Below are 17,720 nucleotides of genomic sequence, written 5' to 3' on the forward strand. Positions count from 1 at the left end.
GAACTCTTGGGAGAAACGAAATGAGGCTAAGAAGTTTGCTCTGTTCTTTTTCTTTTGTGTTTTTGTTTTGCTTTATACAATTTTTAAAGTCTTGAAATTTACAATTATTTTTATGTAGTCCTCTACACAAAATCGGACAAATGTGGCCAATCTCTCAGTACGGAAATACACAATTTAGTTAAATCATTTAAAAAACTAAAAACCAATTAAGCACTGGGCGGGTGGGGTGACAAAATCAAAACACTTTGCGAAATATGTTATTCAATACGCGCGGTTTCTTCTTCGTTGTGGATGAGCTGATGCTGGCGCCGCTGCCACTGCTACTGCTGCTCGTCTTGCCATTGATGGGTGCTCGTCTCTCGGCGTCTGCATTTAGTATCGTCTCCTCCAGTATGCGAAAGGAGTTATGCGACGTGCTGTTGCTGTTGTTGTATGGGAAATTAATTTCCGAAAGCGATGAGCTGTCCAAACTTGCATTCGCCGAGACCGATACACTGGGTGCCGTCAGTTGCTTTGCGTGCTTCTCGTTGCGCTTCAGACGATACCACTCCCAGGAGGTCGCCTCATGAGCCGAGTGACTTCCCTTGACGCCGCCGATACCATTGAAGGTGGCGCCTTTGTTTTTGCTCTTGCTAAATGGCGACTTGAAGAAGGCGGGCGACGAGACGCGACGTGATTTCTTTGCTGTTCCCTGCGGCAACTTGCTGTCAGTCTTGCCGTCAACGGTGTCCACAATGTGGTAGCCGGAGGGACCGTCGGGCATAAATTCATTGTAGGCCAAGTCGCTGTTCGGTATGAAATTGCAAAGATCGTCGTCGTCCAGTATCAGACTCTCGTCAAAGTCACTCTGTGTGCTCTCCTCCGCTTGGCCGGCACCGCCGCCCTGTGTAAAATTTGCCGGTGCCGACTCCTGACGCTTCAGCTCCTGCAGGGATTTCTTTTTAGCTGCCTTCGTTGGCAGCGGCTTGCTGCTCTTCAATGTTTCTGCAAGAGGCAAATTTATAAGTATTAGGAAGCAAATATGTGAGTATTAATGACTTACCAACATCGAAGAACTTCTCCGTTTGCTCCGTGCTCGCTAACTGAGCCGAGTCCAAGCTATTGTGCTTGACTCCTTTGCGCCGGTGCAACGAAGCTCTCGCATTGTTAAACATGCTGGCGGCAATATTGTTGTTGCTGCCATAACAAACGGATATTTTGCGCTGCCTGGTAACTCCGTTGGGCTCCATCAGCGCTATGTCGCCACAGCCATTCAGTATGATCATCGCCTCTTCGCTAGGTCGCCGTTTCCCGCCCGGCGAATGTTCGCCAATCTGCTCATAGGATTTGCGTCGACGCAGATTCTGTTTGACAACTGTCGTCGGTGACGCTTGTGGTTGCAGCTGTTGCGTCTGGCGTCGCAGCTTACGATAGTAGACAGTGCCTAGCACTAGCATCAGAAATATACAAGTGCCCACAATGATGACTACGAGGATGCATGCCTGCACCTGATAGGTCAAGGCACGCACCTCGCCTGCGAGCTCAGCGCTCTGCTGTTGATACAACTGCTCCTGTTCGATGTAGCGTCGACTCTGATCCTCCAGCGTGCGCACTGTGAGCGTCTGTTGCGTAAGCGTCTGCTGCAGTTCCTCCACCTGCTTCTTGTAGCGGCGCGATAGTTCCTCCAGATATTGACCCGACAGCGACATATTGCGTTCGAGTGCCTGTGGAAGACAGAAGAAGTTGTTAGAGAGCGTTGGCCAAACACACGCTTAACAGCTTAGCAATGACGTAGTCAATAACAACAACAACTATAGCAATAACAATGCGCCACCCTCGCAAAAATCACCCAAAATCAAAAACTGTTACAAGGATATACAAACACATATATATGTATATGTATGTGTGTGTTGCGGAAGGTGCGCCGGCATTGGCATCAAGACAAGGCACCGGTAATGAGGCTACAACACGCAAGCTTTCCTCTAAAACAACCTTTGTTATATATAGTCGAATTATGCATATCCTAACTTTAGAGATGTTGCTCTTTCCTTTTATTTTAATTTAATAATTTCAAATAGTGTTCAATTTTGAAAAATCCTTTTTTACTGCGCCTTTAAATTATAAACTATAGCAGTCTCCTAGCTCTACCGTTTGTATTAGATTTATATTTACTATGAGTGACTCGGAATTATAAATAGTATGAATATAGAATAGGATACATAAATTATTGTTGATCATTGAAATATTCAGCACACTATACTTTGCTATAAAATAATTTCAATGTGTCGCTACATAATATCGTTCAAACTATTTTAATCGTAGTTTATTCATTGTTGCTAAACGCTTAACTCTTATAATTCTATAAGCATGTTTATTATTCATAAAAAAGAAAATATAAACAACGATCAGAAGTTTGATTAGTTTATATATTCGGCTAGACTTATGTATTTATTGTATCCCATTCGATTCATTGACCCTCAACTGCGAGATTTGTTTTTTTATCGTGATTGATTTGACCAACTAGTCGAGTCACTAAACAATAGCGTATCCAATTGTGATGTCATAGCTGAAGGCTATTTATATAATCGGTTAGAGTACAAGTACAAACTGCTTGTAATTGTGGGGGCGGTGTTTTACCCATCGGGAGTCAGTTTCGACTATTTTGTAAAGTCAACAATGGAAATTTAGCTATTTTTGGCTATTTCTGCTACAAGGGATACCGAAATACAAGTGATACGACAAATAAGAGTGCAACACTATTCCTCACATTAAAATCATTTGAAATCATCGAATATCAATATATACATTTATCAGAAATAGAGTGTGAAAGAGTTAAGGGACGCTACTAACCTTGATGCGATTTGACAGTCGGATAAAAACACTCTCCGACTGCGCGCCATTTGTCAGCTTGGGCTGCAAGTTGACGCCACCGCCAGCAGCTGATCCTGCTGCATTGGCGTTGCCTGTTCCAGCAGCCAAGTTGGCGTTGCCATTGACTACGGCAGCAGCAGCAGCAGCTGCTCCACCGCCAGCTGTTATCGAAGCCACTGTAGTCGTAAGCAGACTATCAATGTTCTCCCAGTTGGTTAGGTGACTATCGTCCATGCCATTGCCGCTCCCCAGCAAATCCCCATTGACCTGTGACTCAGTTGTGGCCTCCCTAGCGCTTGTTGTTGGCGTCGCTGCTGTGCTAGGTGGTGGAGGGATGACGTTCTCTACGCCATCGTTGATGTCAGCTGGCGTCGATGGCATGTTCAGCTGCTGTTGTTGTGCTGCTGTCTCCGCAGATGACGTAACAGATTCAGGAGCATTAGGCGTGGCTGCTTCCTGCGTGTCGCTGGGCACATTGAAGATATTCACGTCTGCAGGCGTGGGAGCCACTGGCGTCGCATCTGCGGGCTGTGCATCAGTGTGAGGAGTAGCTGCCGATGGCTCCGTTGTTGCTGTCGCTTGGGCTGTTGATTTTTCCGAACTGCTGGCGATCTCCGGCAACGTTTCACCGGGCACACTGGCTATAACCTCAGTCACAGACTCCACTGCTGGATCCGGTGTGGTAATATTCTCCGCATGCTGCTCCACAACATCAAGATGTTGCTGTTGCTGCCGTTTCAACTCGAGTTGCTGCAATGGCTGCGGCGGACTGCTCGCGAGGCTGCTGTTGAATTCGCCCTGCAGCAGCTTGCACATGGCGCCCACATGCTCTGCGGGCAGCAGACTCAGATAGAAGCTCTGCCTTTTGTCCATGCCACTTGTGGCACTCGACAATGCGCCCAGGCTGATGTCGAAGTCTGCCTGGCAGACGCGTGTCTGCAGCAGCTGTGTGCGCAGCTGGGGCAGGGCAAGCAGCAGTTGGAGCTGCTGGGATTGGCAAGAGAGCAGTTGGTTAATGCGTTCCACGATGGTGCTGTTGCAGCTGGCGCAGCTGTAGCTGCCCGTGGAGGGCGTGTGACACAACTGCGGATCGCTGGACCAGCGCAGTGCTTTCGTTGGCTTCACCAGCACTTGGGCGGCCTTCTTGACCATCTGCATGACTGCATCGCTGGCGCTTTGAAAGATGTTTCCATTGCCCGTCTTGTGTGCCTGCTCCTGTCCAGCAAAGTCGTCATCGAAGTCATCCAGCTCGTCGCTGGGACGTATTTCCGTCTCAAAGGCCTCGTACTCGGAGGTGCCAAAGACACGGAACAGCGAGACGGGACAAAAGTGCTCCTTGGAGTAGTGCGAATGGATGTCGACGCGCACAAACTTGCCAAAGAGATACGGCTGCAGCTCAAACGTTTGCACCGTCCGCTTATCCTCGGCCGTAAAGCGTCCCACGTTACTCCAGTCGCGTGTGGGAAAACGCTTCGACACCGCCACTGTGAAGTTCTTGGGCGACGAGCTGAACAGCTCAAAGTTGGCCAACTCCACTTTCTGCGCTTGCACCGCCTCGCACAGCTCCACAACGAACCAGATGCGACTGCCGCATGTGCTCAGCATGTACTCATCACTCGAGTGACTCAACACAGCGCCCGTGTTGGTCGCATCGCCATTCGAGGCGATGATCTTGGCGCCACAATCGGGCGAGGCATAATTCTTGGAGCGCAGCTTCAGCGACGGCAACTTTCCGTTGCCAGCGCCCGTTGCGTTCTTGCGCTGCGCCGAATTGTTGACCACCTGCTGCTCCAGTTCCATGGCCTGCTCTCGACTCGCCTCCGCCTCCATTTGCTTTTGCGCCCACTCCGAAAACACGGGCATGGGCACCTCCTCCACAGTCTCATTACTGCTGGCCGTCGTCGACGTTTCTGACGTCGATTCCGTCTCTGGTGACGCGGTGGTCACATTGGCATCCACAGTTGCATTCGCTTCTGTTGTTGTGGAGATGCCTTCAAATGTGGATCCTCCACCGGGATCATTGATTTCATCTGCAATGTAAAAACAAGTTCATGTTGAACATATTTTGTGGAATGAAATGAAACCTTGTAACTTTACCTTTTTGTGGCATCTGCTTGGCAGCCACAGCTGGCTGCTCCAGCTGCTCCTTGGCGCTTTTGTTGCTCGCTCCAGGAGACGGCTCCTGCAGCATGACCGCATCGAGGCTCTCCTTGACGGGCTCCAACTGCAGCGGCAACTCTGTGATCGTCACGCTGGGCAGCTCCGTAATAATATCGGAGAAGCTACAAGGAAATGGAACACAATCAATTAGAGTATTGAATATATGGGATGGAAGAAAAATGCAATTGGAATTCTTGTTCAGCTCTCACCTCATGAACACTGTCGATATGGCTATGATCTGGGAGAACCACACGATCCAGAAGAATATCAAAAACATGGTTAGGTTCGTTCTCAGTTTCTTCAACTCACAACAAATGAATCTCACAATGCATTGCATCAGCATTTTGTTAACATTTGCAGCACAATTTCTACAATTTCATTACACCTTGTTTTTTGTGTGTGTTTTCAACTTTGTTTAATTATTGACTCATTTCTTAATATTTTAATCTTAACTCTGCCAGCAAAGAGAATGCACTGCTTAGTGTGTATTCTTCACTGGCACAGCAACAGCAACAGAAGCAACAACATTAAACCACCTGTGACCGCGTCCCAGTCCGAATCGGAGTCTGAAGCTATCTCAACGCTCTCCCGAAAGTTCCCTAAATTCACTTGCATGAAAAACACACCTGAGAACGCGTTCGTCTAAAAATAAAGTCATCCACAAAAGCCCCTGTGTGAAGTTGCTCCCATTGTGGGAGTTGATAAAAATATCTGGCGAAATAATATATGATTTGTAATTAAAAGCTTTTCACCAAAAACACTCTTAACCTTATCAACTGGTCAAGACCCTGTAGTAGAAACAAGTATTAATTTATGTGCGTTTAATCTTTCGAGAAATTTCGATATACAGCACAAAATATTTAAAAGTCTGTCATCTAAGATAGGTTAGTCTTATGGACTCACATAGACCCTGTAGTAGAGGCAATTCTAGACCTATTTACAAGTTTATCGACTCGCTTAGACCCTGCAGTAAAAACAGTTGCAGGTAGTGACAACTTTATTAAACAATTTGCAAACTTTCTTTCTAGAAAATTAAATATGCCACTCACAATATTTTAAAGCCGCCTGCATATTAAGGGCAATCAATTAAGCAAAGCTTAATCTTATAAACCCATCTACACCCTGTAGTAGAGACAATTCTAGATAGTTTGTTGAAACGAATTGGATTATCTATTAATGTAAATAGTTATAATATATTCAATACTCTAACGAACGTATTTAATATTACAATATTAATTTATGCACCACTAGGCTTATCGACTTGCTGTAGTAAAGAGTTGCAGCGAGTAAATACATTATTAAACAATTTGCATATTTTTTCTTTCTTGCCACTGACAATGTTTTAAAGTCGCCTGCGTAATTAGGGCACTCAATTATACAAGCTTGATCTTTTCGACCTAACAGTTTCAAAATACTAATTTCAAACAAATTGCATAATCAATCTAATTTCAGTTTACATGCATTTACATTTACTTTATTTATTTAAGCACTGTTATCCTTATAGACTATTTAGAACTTGAACTTGTCGAAAACTGCATAATCTACCTAGACTATTGAATATTGCTAAGCAAACACATTTAAAAGCTGGCTGTGTTTTAATTGTTAACGAAGCACGGTTAACCTTATCGACTAGTTTAGACCCTACTCTATTTTAGCTTTAAGCAAATGTTTTGTTGAAATAAAAATCCTAAAACATTTTCCTTAATTAAGTAAAACATGCTAATCCATAAATTCGGCTTTTCATTTCAACAACTTGTAATAATTCATTTTGCATAAAACTTGCCGCTGTGATTTTATGAATATGGGCAAAATAACTCCTGGCTATTGCATAAAATAGTGTACTGTGCAATAAAAAGAAATGAATATCATGTAAATACTATAAAAATTATTATACAGCCTGAGGATAAGAAAGTCTGGGGTTAAAGTTGCTGCCGTACATTTTTATGAAAACCACTAAAAATTATTTGGCAGACACCGCCAAATGTTTGAGAATGCCCCCAAAAAACAACAGCTATAGCTTAGAGCCCAGAAATGGATATTATAGGAAAACTTTTGGCGGAGTCAAACAACTGTTGCAAGTGCTTCATTCTGAGCACAGACGACGAGAAACTTGTTTAAGTGGAACTTTGCACAACAACAAATAAGTTTGTTTCAAAAAGTCACGAAAAAACACTCGTCAAAGTCGCTCGGGGAGCACTTTGTAGGCACTTTTTTTTATTGCATAATAAAAAGCAGTTATTGTTTTGCGGCTCTCAAATTGTGTTGAAGGTAATTAGGCGAACTTGCACCAGACACAACAGACAGCAGACAGACAACTCGTAAGTTGCAGCTTAAACTACGCTAATTTTAACGCCCACAACCAAAGTGTGAGCAGATTGAGTGAGATGACAAAAGAAAGTATATCAAATGGACACCTTCGACTGCAACCAAAATGTGTTAACTCTGTTCAACAGTTGCAGTTGAGAGTTTGCCATTTCCGTGTTGCACATAATAATTGTACTTTAAATGTGTCTGTGTCGTTGTCTGTTATGCAAATGTGCAAGAAAATTCTACAATATAATAATGCCCACAAGTCATGTCAACAGCACAACGCCCACTTCATTCAGTTTTCCCACCTGGCAGCCATATTTATGACTTGTCACAAACACAGCCTGGCATCAAAAACCCGGCATCAGCCAAAAACTTTGTCTGGGCCAACAACAAGCAATATGCTTAAGCCTATGACTCCACTCGACTCGCCTCAGCTCAATTCCAATTCCAATTCCGACTCTCGGCCGGCGTTCCGGCTGTCTGCGACTTCAAGTTTGGCAGGAATTTCTGGCTTTTGCTTTTGACTACGCGCCAACCACATGAGCAATGCTTCTCGTCTTGTTTTTTGTTGTAACGTGCGGCAGTTGGCTTTTTTTCTAACATCTCAATACCCTGGATAAGTGTTGGCATATTAAGAGATATGTAAAAATTCTTCACATACTTGTATGAATAATTTAATCAATGCTTTACAATCCTATTTAGTCACGCATACTTCAGTACATATTTATATTACAACGTCATTACCATTTAGTCCAATATAATCATTGCCTAAAGCATGAGATGTAATAAATACAGGGTATCTGTTTAGCTATTACTTTTGTGCACTCACCAAACATCTGCGTAAAAGTGAAAAATTATTCCACATAAATCTCAAGTGGATTATTAATCAGGGGAAAACTGAATAGTGTAAAACTTGTTTACTATATTATACCAACTGCATTTCTTTTATCAATTATAGAATTTCAAAAATTATTCTTATACTCTCGCATTCTATATAAATTAAAACAATATTTCTCCATACTCTTAACCAACTCTTGTTAAATCATTAATCACTCGGAGCTAAACTACGAATTCCGTTTAAAATGAAAAGAATGCATTCTTTGTCTAATATTCCACTTCAAATACAATTATTTTCCAGTATAAAATCTCAATATCTTTGTACTTTTATCCTTTCACTACTTTCTCCTTTATTTAACATTTCCCCCAGCTGGCACATAATTGCGTCTTATGTAAAATGCCATAATATATGTATATAGTAAATAAAGTTGACATTATGATGGCACAATGTACTCGCCTTCTGAGGCGTAATATACGTTGTTGTCATTGCACAGCAATTTCGCACGCATTTTATTTTCGGAAATCGTCTATAAGATCGTTGAGATCGTGCTTCTGCATCTGTCTTTAGCTGCAGTTGCAGTGGCAACAACCAACAACCAACAACGCCAAGCATTTCATGTGGGCGTTGAAAATGCCGCCTCGTCCGTTGTGGTAATTACCACTCTTTGTATTATATTCAGTATTCAATATTCAGTATTCGCAGTGTAAAAGCGTATTTCAGATTTGTTGTCATTGTGTTGTTATTATTATTGTTGGCACATTTGCATAGTCTAAAGTAGGCTAAAAATAATGATGGTCGCCCGCTGCTCGCTGTTTGCTGTTTGTGGTAATTGTTTTCTGGGCAAATGGAATTACACATCTTAATTGGCTTTAATTGCCGGTCATCCGGTGTGAAGATCAATAAGCCCAGCTTCAAATCCCCACATAAGAGCAATCAATATTGCTTTGGCAAACAAAATCTTTTGCGAGCTGAGAAGAATCGCAATTAAGCGCTATTATTATTGTTTGCTATTTGTGTTGGATAACAAAACATGCGAAACCACTTTGGCGACACATCTAGCCATGGTTGCTAAGTGAGACTAATTAATTGGACGGAAGTGAGACGAAATTGGTTAATTCATGTTGTAGGATCTTAAAAGGAATCCCTTTTTTGGATATATTACTTTATTCAAATGGAAAACACAACACGTCAAAAGGCGTCATGTGCACTGCGGGCACTAACGACTCAAGGCTTAAGGATAATTCGATTAGTCAATGCGAACTTATTGATTTATTTCAACTTCGCGCTTCGCCAACACCGAACCGAACCGAAGCGAAGCGAACCGAAGCGTGCGAAGCGAAGCACGATCGCACCACTGGAAATCGAAATGGGAACTGAACGTATTACGACTCACCTCCAATAATTGTGGTCCAAGTGTGCAGAAAATTCCGCCAGATGTCGCGCGGAGAGCGCGAGCTGCACACACACACACACACACACCTACACTCATGCACATACTTCAAGAGAGCGACGACAGGCACACGAGACAATCCGGCATTGAAACTCACACACAAATGAGAAAGCGATAGACTCAAACAAATACACGCATACACAGGCATACAGGTGGAAAGAGAACGTCGCTGTCGCTGCTGAGCAGCATCAATACCTTCATTGCAATGCACTTGCAATAGCAACAGCGACGACGACGACGACGGCGACGTGTCGAAAACATCGCACGCCGCGATTGCAGTTGCCGGTAAACTTGTCGCACCGCTTTGACTTTATGAGCGACTGCAACTACACATATGTATATTGTTGTTGATGTTGTTGTTGTTTCTTTCTTACTGCTGCTGCTGCTGCTGATGCTAGACATGCCAAATTGATAACAAGCCCAAGTCATAGAGACGAAACTTTCACACTCTGCACAAAGCCTTTAAAGTTAACCGATATGTAACACACGTGGACAGCTGAGGACTTGTACTTAATAGTTCGCACTCTGCCAGGTTCAAAGTTCGGTGATTGCGACTGAACGATCGTGATGCATCGTTCATCTCGTTCCGTTCTGAAGACTTTAAACCAAAGCTCTGATATTGGCAATTATTTCAAAACCGTGCAAGTGAGGCTTGAGATCGATATATTTATCTCATATTGTCTATTTATTATGAATATTTTAAACAGTTTTCAAGCTTTGATAAAGGATATTTGATCTTTTGTTTAACGATTAGTTTATATAAGGTTTTTTTTATATATTGACCATTCACTACGATCATTTTATTCCGCAGTTCACATTCTTTTGTTTTTTTAGTAGTTTTATTTAAAAATGAAATTGAATTCAATGTAGACCAAAAATACTGATTAATAGGCAAAAACATTGCAAAAACTACCTCAAAAATTTCAGGCGAAATGCCAAGTTATTTTATTTTTTTATATTGTTAGTTACTATATATTATCTATGCATAGCGAATAGTTTACTAAACACTTCACTTTCCATTTAGTTCCGTTCATTTATTAGTGGCTTGAAGCAGAAATGTCGAAGGATAAAGGCAATTAAACGAAACCGCTTAACGTGACTTATTTAATTTGCTAAGGTTTCGTTTGATGGTAATGAACAGCGTAAAAATTTAACTGTCTATACTTTGAAATAACAACATTTTCTTTTTGGGTGTAAAGTGTAGTGTATTGATGGGTCATGCAAAGGTTTATCCAAATGCCGCTGGTCGTATAACTCAAATGCCGCCCAAGTTATGTGCAAAGCACGACAGATGAACAGCTCCATCTCTTTGGCACTTTATTGTTGCATATTCCCGAAGCTGCTGCAACAACACAGCTGCATGTGGCAGCAAAAGGCGTCGGAAATGGTTTAGCCCCCGCAATAATTCAGAAGGCGGTGCATTTAAGCTGCCGGAGGCAAAAATATAGTAGTACGTCCAAATCCCCATACATCTGTGCACGCCAATTTGGAGCGTGGGTCCCCCCAAAAGATGCCAGATAACGGTTGTCTAGGGAAGCAGTATGCGCGACTAGAAATTAGGCTCCTGAATGTGACAACTTAATAATCTTAATACTTAACTGCACATTGCAGATAACTGCACAAAACAAAATAAAATTCTATTGCAATTAACAAAATGATTTGTAATAAATAGAATAACTACTTCTATACACTCAGTTAATGATTAAGGATGACTCAAAAATAGAATGTGCTAAACTGCCACAACACTTAACTGCACATTGCAGATAACTACACAAAACAAAATACAATTCTATTGCAGTTAACAAAATCATTTGTAATATATAGACTAACTACTTCTATACACTCAGTTAAGTAAAGGATCTGCATAATGAAAAAAGGAATAAGGATGAGTCAAAAATATAATGTGCTTAACTGCCACAACACTTAACTGCACATTGTAGATAACAAAAAAACTTATTTACCAATAAAATTCTATTGCAGGTAACTAAATTATTTTGTATATATAGGATACCTTCTATACATTCAGTTAAGTAAAGATCTGCATAATGAAAAAAGGAATAAGGATGAATCAGAAATATAATGTGCTTAACTGCCACAACACTTAACTGCATATTGTATTATATTTTATTAAATTACTTTGCATTAATTATAATTTTAGGTGTATATAATTTATTTACATGCAGACCTAAGCACCTTAACAACACAGTTTGACATCGCAAATCGAAATCAAACTGGATAAATACCAAAATATTTAGTGCCCAAGCGTGTGAATGCCCTGTGTGTTGCCCAACTTCCAGGGTATGCAAGCAATATCAATAAAACAGTGAGCTGCAAGCAAAATGAGTGGCAAGTGCAACAGAAAGTGAAATTGTTGCTCATCTAAGACGCAATGTATATAAAATCATTTGACCATTTGCCTACCATAGAAGAGATTAGTGGACACCGCCACTCAATGGACGCCTTTGACGTTTGTCTGCAGCACTCGAAGCCAAAGCTAAAGCCATCGACATCGTCATCGGCAATCGACATCGCCATCGACATCGAAATGGACATCGGGGACTTCTTTAGTGCGTTGTTAATGTTACAAAAGGTTAACTCGGGCCGAAAGTGCCAATTGAATTGTTGTGCACACACATGCTGCAACTTCCCTCCGAGTCCAGCAGCTCCAACTTCAACTCCCGACTCCAACGGAAGATAAACACTTGTAATGCGAAAGTGTTTTTGATGCCACACGACGCTTACACAATGACTAAAACAACAACAACAACCACAGCGACAACAACATGAACAACAAACAAAGCTCAGCCACACGCAAACAGTTAAGTGCTTAGAGCCAACTAACTGCGCTGTTGGCCAAGTCAAAACTATTAAGCAGAAGGCGTTCCAAATAGAAAAATCATTTTCTTTCGCAGTGTTAAAATGCGATGCTGAAGTTGCGGCAATGCTAGGATAATCTTTGAAAATAATGCCAAGTGAAACATGGATTAAAATTCGCAGATAAAAGTGGCCTTCACCTCTGCAAATATTGTCGTCTATTTGATGTAGATAATGCTGATGACTCTGGCTCTCAGTCCGATCGTTTTTATAAAGTTGAAAAATGTGATGGACTGTTTTAAAATAAAAAAGTAACCTTTTGGACTTTGTAATAATTGAAATTTAATACTTCTTTTATAGTACCTCTATTTGAACAAAAAAAGAAAATAAACTTTTTAATTGACTAAAAACTTATTGAAAAATTTTCAATTCCTTTATAAAATTTCAATAACTTTTAAAAATCCTCTTTTTATGATCGTTACAATCTATGTTTCAAATACGAGAATTGTACAGACTAAGAGAAAATTGAGTTTATTTAAGCATTCGTCAACCCGAATCGAAGAAGCACATTAATCTAGCGAACACCTTTTAAAGAAGTGATTTTTATTGGTTTAACGATTGTACATGAAGTCTATTGGATCAATTTGCAGCAGACTTTGCTTTTATTACAAGAGAGTGTGAAGAGGATAGCTCACATTCGGGCAAAAGTGCAGCAATAAGTTTCTTTCACTTTGAGATTGACCTCTCTTTTTGCATAACTAATAAATAAAATATCAAGGAAAGTTGAACCATAAATTAAAGATGAATACCTTGCACCTTTAAAAGTATTTACAAACTGCCTACAGGGTATGTGTCTGGTCGATCACAGTCGCCTACGCACAATGCCAAAGTGTTGCCCAAGCGTCTGGCATTTTTTTGTTACCAGATAGACAATAATTAAATAGTGGAAAAATGCCGGCAAAAATGAGCGAAAAAAAGAGCAGCAAATGCGAAAACAGAAAAAACACACAATGGCAATAGAAAAACCGGCTTTTCAAAAAGTTGGCGTTTAATGGACAGGCGCCTACAGACAGAGAGGAAAAAAGAAGAAAGAGGAAAAACAAAAGCAAAACAAAACAAGGCGAAAAATGAAGTAAAGTAAAGTGAAGGCGTGCGACAAGCCCACGACAACAAATCGATGCAGCTCTGCACACGAGATCAGTGATCGCCGATCGCGACGATCAGCGACGATTGACGATCAATGTGATTAAATTGATTAAGCCAAAGTCAATGAGCGACCGCTCACAATCAATTAACTATTTGGACATTGAAATGAAGTCGATCGAGCCAGGACAACAGAGAGAAAGAGGCGAAGGAGGAGGAGAGTGTGCGTGTATCTTTTGGATAAGATCATTAAATTTAGTAAGCGATCACAGTTGCCATAATCTACCACACACGCCACACTTGCTTTAAACTTGGGTTGTCTGGTCTGGCTTGGCTGTTGAGTTGAGCTTGGGGTTGGTCTAATCATTTTGCATAATCGACGGCGGCGGTGGCGGTGGCAATCGCTTCTGTGCGATAAAATAGTTTTCGCGCATGTTGTCGATGATCGTCACCGTTTGTTTGATAGCAATGTCATGTTGTACATACATGATTATGGCTTTTTGCCAAGTTTGATTACAGTAACAAGATCATGATGCTGATGCTGATTTTCGAAAGCCTAAATTGCAAATACCCCAAGTCCTTACACATTCGCTGCGGCTGCTGCTGTTGCTGCTGAAAGTGAAAGTAACGATCATCATCAGTCGGAGATGGAGTCGGAGAGCAGCGATCACCTGCCATGTGTGAAATGTGTCTGGAGGGGATTGGGAGAGACTGTTGCCTGCTGCTTTGTTTGATTCTGGCACAATTTGATCGGCTTACTCCTTGGCCAACAACAACAACAACAAAAATGGAAAGTACTTTTCAATTGATAAAGCTATTTGCCAACTAGTCTACCATATCTATGGCTCTGGCAAGTGTAGGAGTTGCACTTTTGCAGCTGGAGTCGCGATCCGTGGAGACTGTGCCACAGGCTACACATGATGTCCAGTCAAATCAAACTGAAATCGCACTTTAATTTGCTTCCATTTAACACTTTTACCATGCAATAGTAACAGCTACAACTACAGCAACAACGTTATTGTCATTTTGAAATATGTTGTGCAAAGCCTTTTAAGGATCTCAGGCAAAGATCTCTGGCGATCTTTTTTTGGCGATCGACGATCGACGATCTGGCAATCGGCTCTTTGGCGCTGACTTTTTGGCGTTGGCGTTGGAGTTGACTCCTACAGCGTCTTGTTGGCTCGTAAATAATAAAATATTCGGCCTGACGCAGTTTATTTCATTTTTTTCTTGCGTTTTGGGTGTTTTTGAATGAATTGGCCACCAATAGATAGGAGTCCCAGACACAGTAGACAGCTGGATAGACCCCAAGCGGACAGCCGGACAACGTCAAGGCATTTAGAAAGTCGCCGCTCACACGCCGCCGTTTAAAAGTCAAGGAAAATAAATTGAAAACTGTAAAGCAAATTACCGGCAAAATGCATTGTGACAAGACTTGGCGTTGGCGTGGGTGTTTTTTGTTTTGTTTTTGTTTTTCTTCCTTTTTTTTTTGGCTTTTCTGTAAGTCCCCCCATTTCGACCCACCTCCATTTTGGGAACCCGCTACTCAGTTATGCATTCGACCCTCTGGTTGTACACGCAACTCTGGCGTATTCAAACATAATTACCTATCCAATAAATATTTCATTACTTGCGATTTCCAACATGCCACATTTCCTCTAAACATTTCCCCAAGTCTCGTTAATCTTTACTGACATCTGATTATATTTGCCTGTAAATCAATTACTCCACATTTTTCATTTCAACTTATTAACAATGCACTCAGTATTTGTAATTTAATATGGAGTTAATGGAAGCTGCTATTATGAAAGAACTTAGCAAAGTAACAAGATGAGAAGTTTATTAGTTGCTAGACAAATTTCTCTATAAATCTAAATGACTTAAGTCGCTATTTCACAACGTAGAATTATTAAGCATATGATGAGTTGTACTAATTAGAACATGGACTATAATCTTTTTGGTTTATTACGTTTAACGAAATATACGAAAGAGATAAAAACATCCCACAAAATGGGAGATTCCATACAAACAAAAAGTGGAGAAAATGGGTTGAATTCTACCTTTGAAAACTGAACAAGAACAATGACTGTCCATAGCTTGAAGGAGTCAAAGCTTCACTATAACTATCCTTATTTACTTTAAACGATATATTTGTATAGGTTTTTTAATAGTTCATCGTTTACTTATTGAGATAAAGAAACTAGGTTTCATTTTAAATAAGTAAAATTTGAATCATCGTTACACTGCTAAAGTACTTTGTGCGTTCAAAGCTTGACTGCTCATCGTTCTTACTTATTAAATAAACTACAAACCCATAGATCACAAGTTCAAAGCTAATTTCACTACAATCAAACTGCGATAGTTTTGTGTTACTGTCTAACTAAAACAAAAAAACACAATCTGCAAGGGTGTTTTCGTCACATTTCTCACTTATTCTTATCTATACAATTATTATTATGGGGGGCCAACACATAATATACTATAAATATAAATGTTTTCAATAGGCAAGTAACGAAGATTGTGTAGCTATTTCTACTTATAAGAAGTGGAAGTGGAGTTGAGACTGGTTTCACACAATGGAATAATCTTCCTCTCACTCTCTTGTATCTCCCTCTCTCTCACTCGTTTAGGGAATACTTTGTCACGTTTGAGTTGAATTCAATTTGTGGCTTGGCACGTAAGCTTTACTACTGCAATATTGTACTAGTTTACTATTTTAAGTACTGATGATAATGGTTTTTTATGCCGTGGCGCGTTCCGGAGTTTATTGTGTATTTGAAATTATCTGCACCTCAATAACTGACGTTTAGCACTCGAATGCGCATACTTATTTGCATAACTGTGTCTGATAATCGAATGTCAGTGCAATGGCTTGACATGGAAATTCCATTTGCATTTAGAAAAAATATAATTAAAATAAAACAAAAAAAACCCACCTTTCTTGTTGCTGTTGTTGCTTTTGCGTCTTTGGTATCATCACATTGTCGCCGCTGAACTCGCTTTGCTGTGATTGCTCTAATTGAATTACATCTGGTTGCGTATTTGTATAAATATTATTATGATTTATTTCGTTATTTAACTGACTTTTTGGCACTGCTGCTTCATTAGCATTCACTTTCGCATTTTCATTCTCATTAGCATTATCATTATTAATATTTGCATTTGTATTTGTATTTGTATTTGTGGTTTTCTCACTACTACGAGGCACTACACTAATAACAACATCTTCGTTGTTATTGATATTTACACTAGACGGCAACACAACATTCAAATTCACTGACGTGTCTTTTACAGCGTTCGCCACTTTACTATTTGTTTTTGTTTTTGCACTAGTTCTTGGCTGCGTGCCCAACTTCAGCATAATATCGCTATCTGCATCGGCAGCCTCTTGACGTGTTGTTGTCGCCGTCGACGTTTGAGGCACTGTCGTTGTGGTCGCCGTCTGCTGCTCTGATGCAACTTCTTTACTTTTTTTGTAATCATTTAAGGCGTTAGGCACTTTTTCGTCGCCGCTGCTTCTGATTCCTTGCTTTCCTGTTTCTGGTGCCAGCACCCCAGCTGCATTCTCTGCAGCTGCAGCGTTTACCGTAAACTCATCTGCCGCGGCAGCAGCGTTGTCGTATAGCCAGAAACAGCAGCTGCATGTGCGTGTGTGTGTGTGTGGAAATGGCAAACAAGATTGTATGGGAAAGAAATGAGAAGTGGTTGGTTAGCTAAACGTTTTTTGTGTACTTTTAGCAAATCATTTTACCTTAGAATCAGATTGATGTACATAAAGCGTACCAAATGCAATCGAATTTTCATTCTTGTATTATCCAGCGCGAACTTATTACACACGATAAATAAATAATGAGAACAGCAGGCGTTCGTTTTATATTTTTGCAAATCGGCGCGACGACTCTTTCAACAATTGGCAATTGGACCGTTTCGTGTGATAATTGTAAGTACGCGATCGTGTTCCATTCATTCCCTCAAGAACGAAATGGCGCGCACTTTAAGACTATGTCCAGAACGTTCATACATTGTTGATTTTACGCAAAATAATAATAAATATAAAAAGAGTGCTGTCGCAGCGAAAAAACAAAATTATAACTACAGACCAACGTGACCGCAACTTTAAAATTCCAAAATATACCATTGCACACTACAAAATAT

General features: G+C 40.8%; 1 protein-coding gene across 2 annotated transcripts; it reads right to left on the minus strand.

Annotated features, from left to right (window-relative positions):
* Positions 1-43: 43 nt before the first annotated feature.
* LOC117564032 (SUN domain-containing ossification factor) lies at positions 44-17,657 on the minus strand. Of its 2 annotated transcripts, XM_034242634.2 has the most exons (6): positions 17,317-17,657; positions 16,502-17,203; positions 4,948-5,132; positions 2,830-4,880; positions 1,043-1,703; positions 44-984 (listed from the first exon to the last, which is right to left on the minus strand). In XM_034242634.2, the coding sequence occupies exons 1-6, from the start codon at positions 17,367-17,369 to the stop codon at positions 236-238; spliced, it is 4,401 nt and encodes a 1,466-aa protein (XP_034098525.2). In that variant the 5' UTR covers positions 17,370-17,657; the 3' UTR covers positions 44-235. The 2 variants fall into 2 exon arrangements, with proteins under 2 accessions (XP_034098525.2, XP_034098526.2); XM_034242635.2 differs by lacking the exons at positions 16,502-17,203; positions 17,317-17,657 and adding an exon at positions 5,220-5,431.
* Positions 17,658-17,720: the final 63 nt, after the last annotated feature.

Source organism: Drosophila albomicans, chromosome 2L, assembly GCF_009650485.2.
Source record: "Drosophila albomicans strain 15112-1751.03 chromosome 2L, ASM965048v2, whole genome shotgun sequence".
NCBI classification, from domain to species: Eukaryota; Metazoa; Arthropoda; class Insecta; order Diptera; family Drosophilidae; genus Drosophila; species Drosophila albomicans.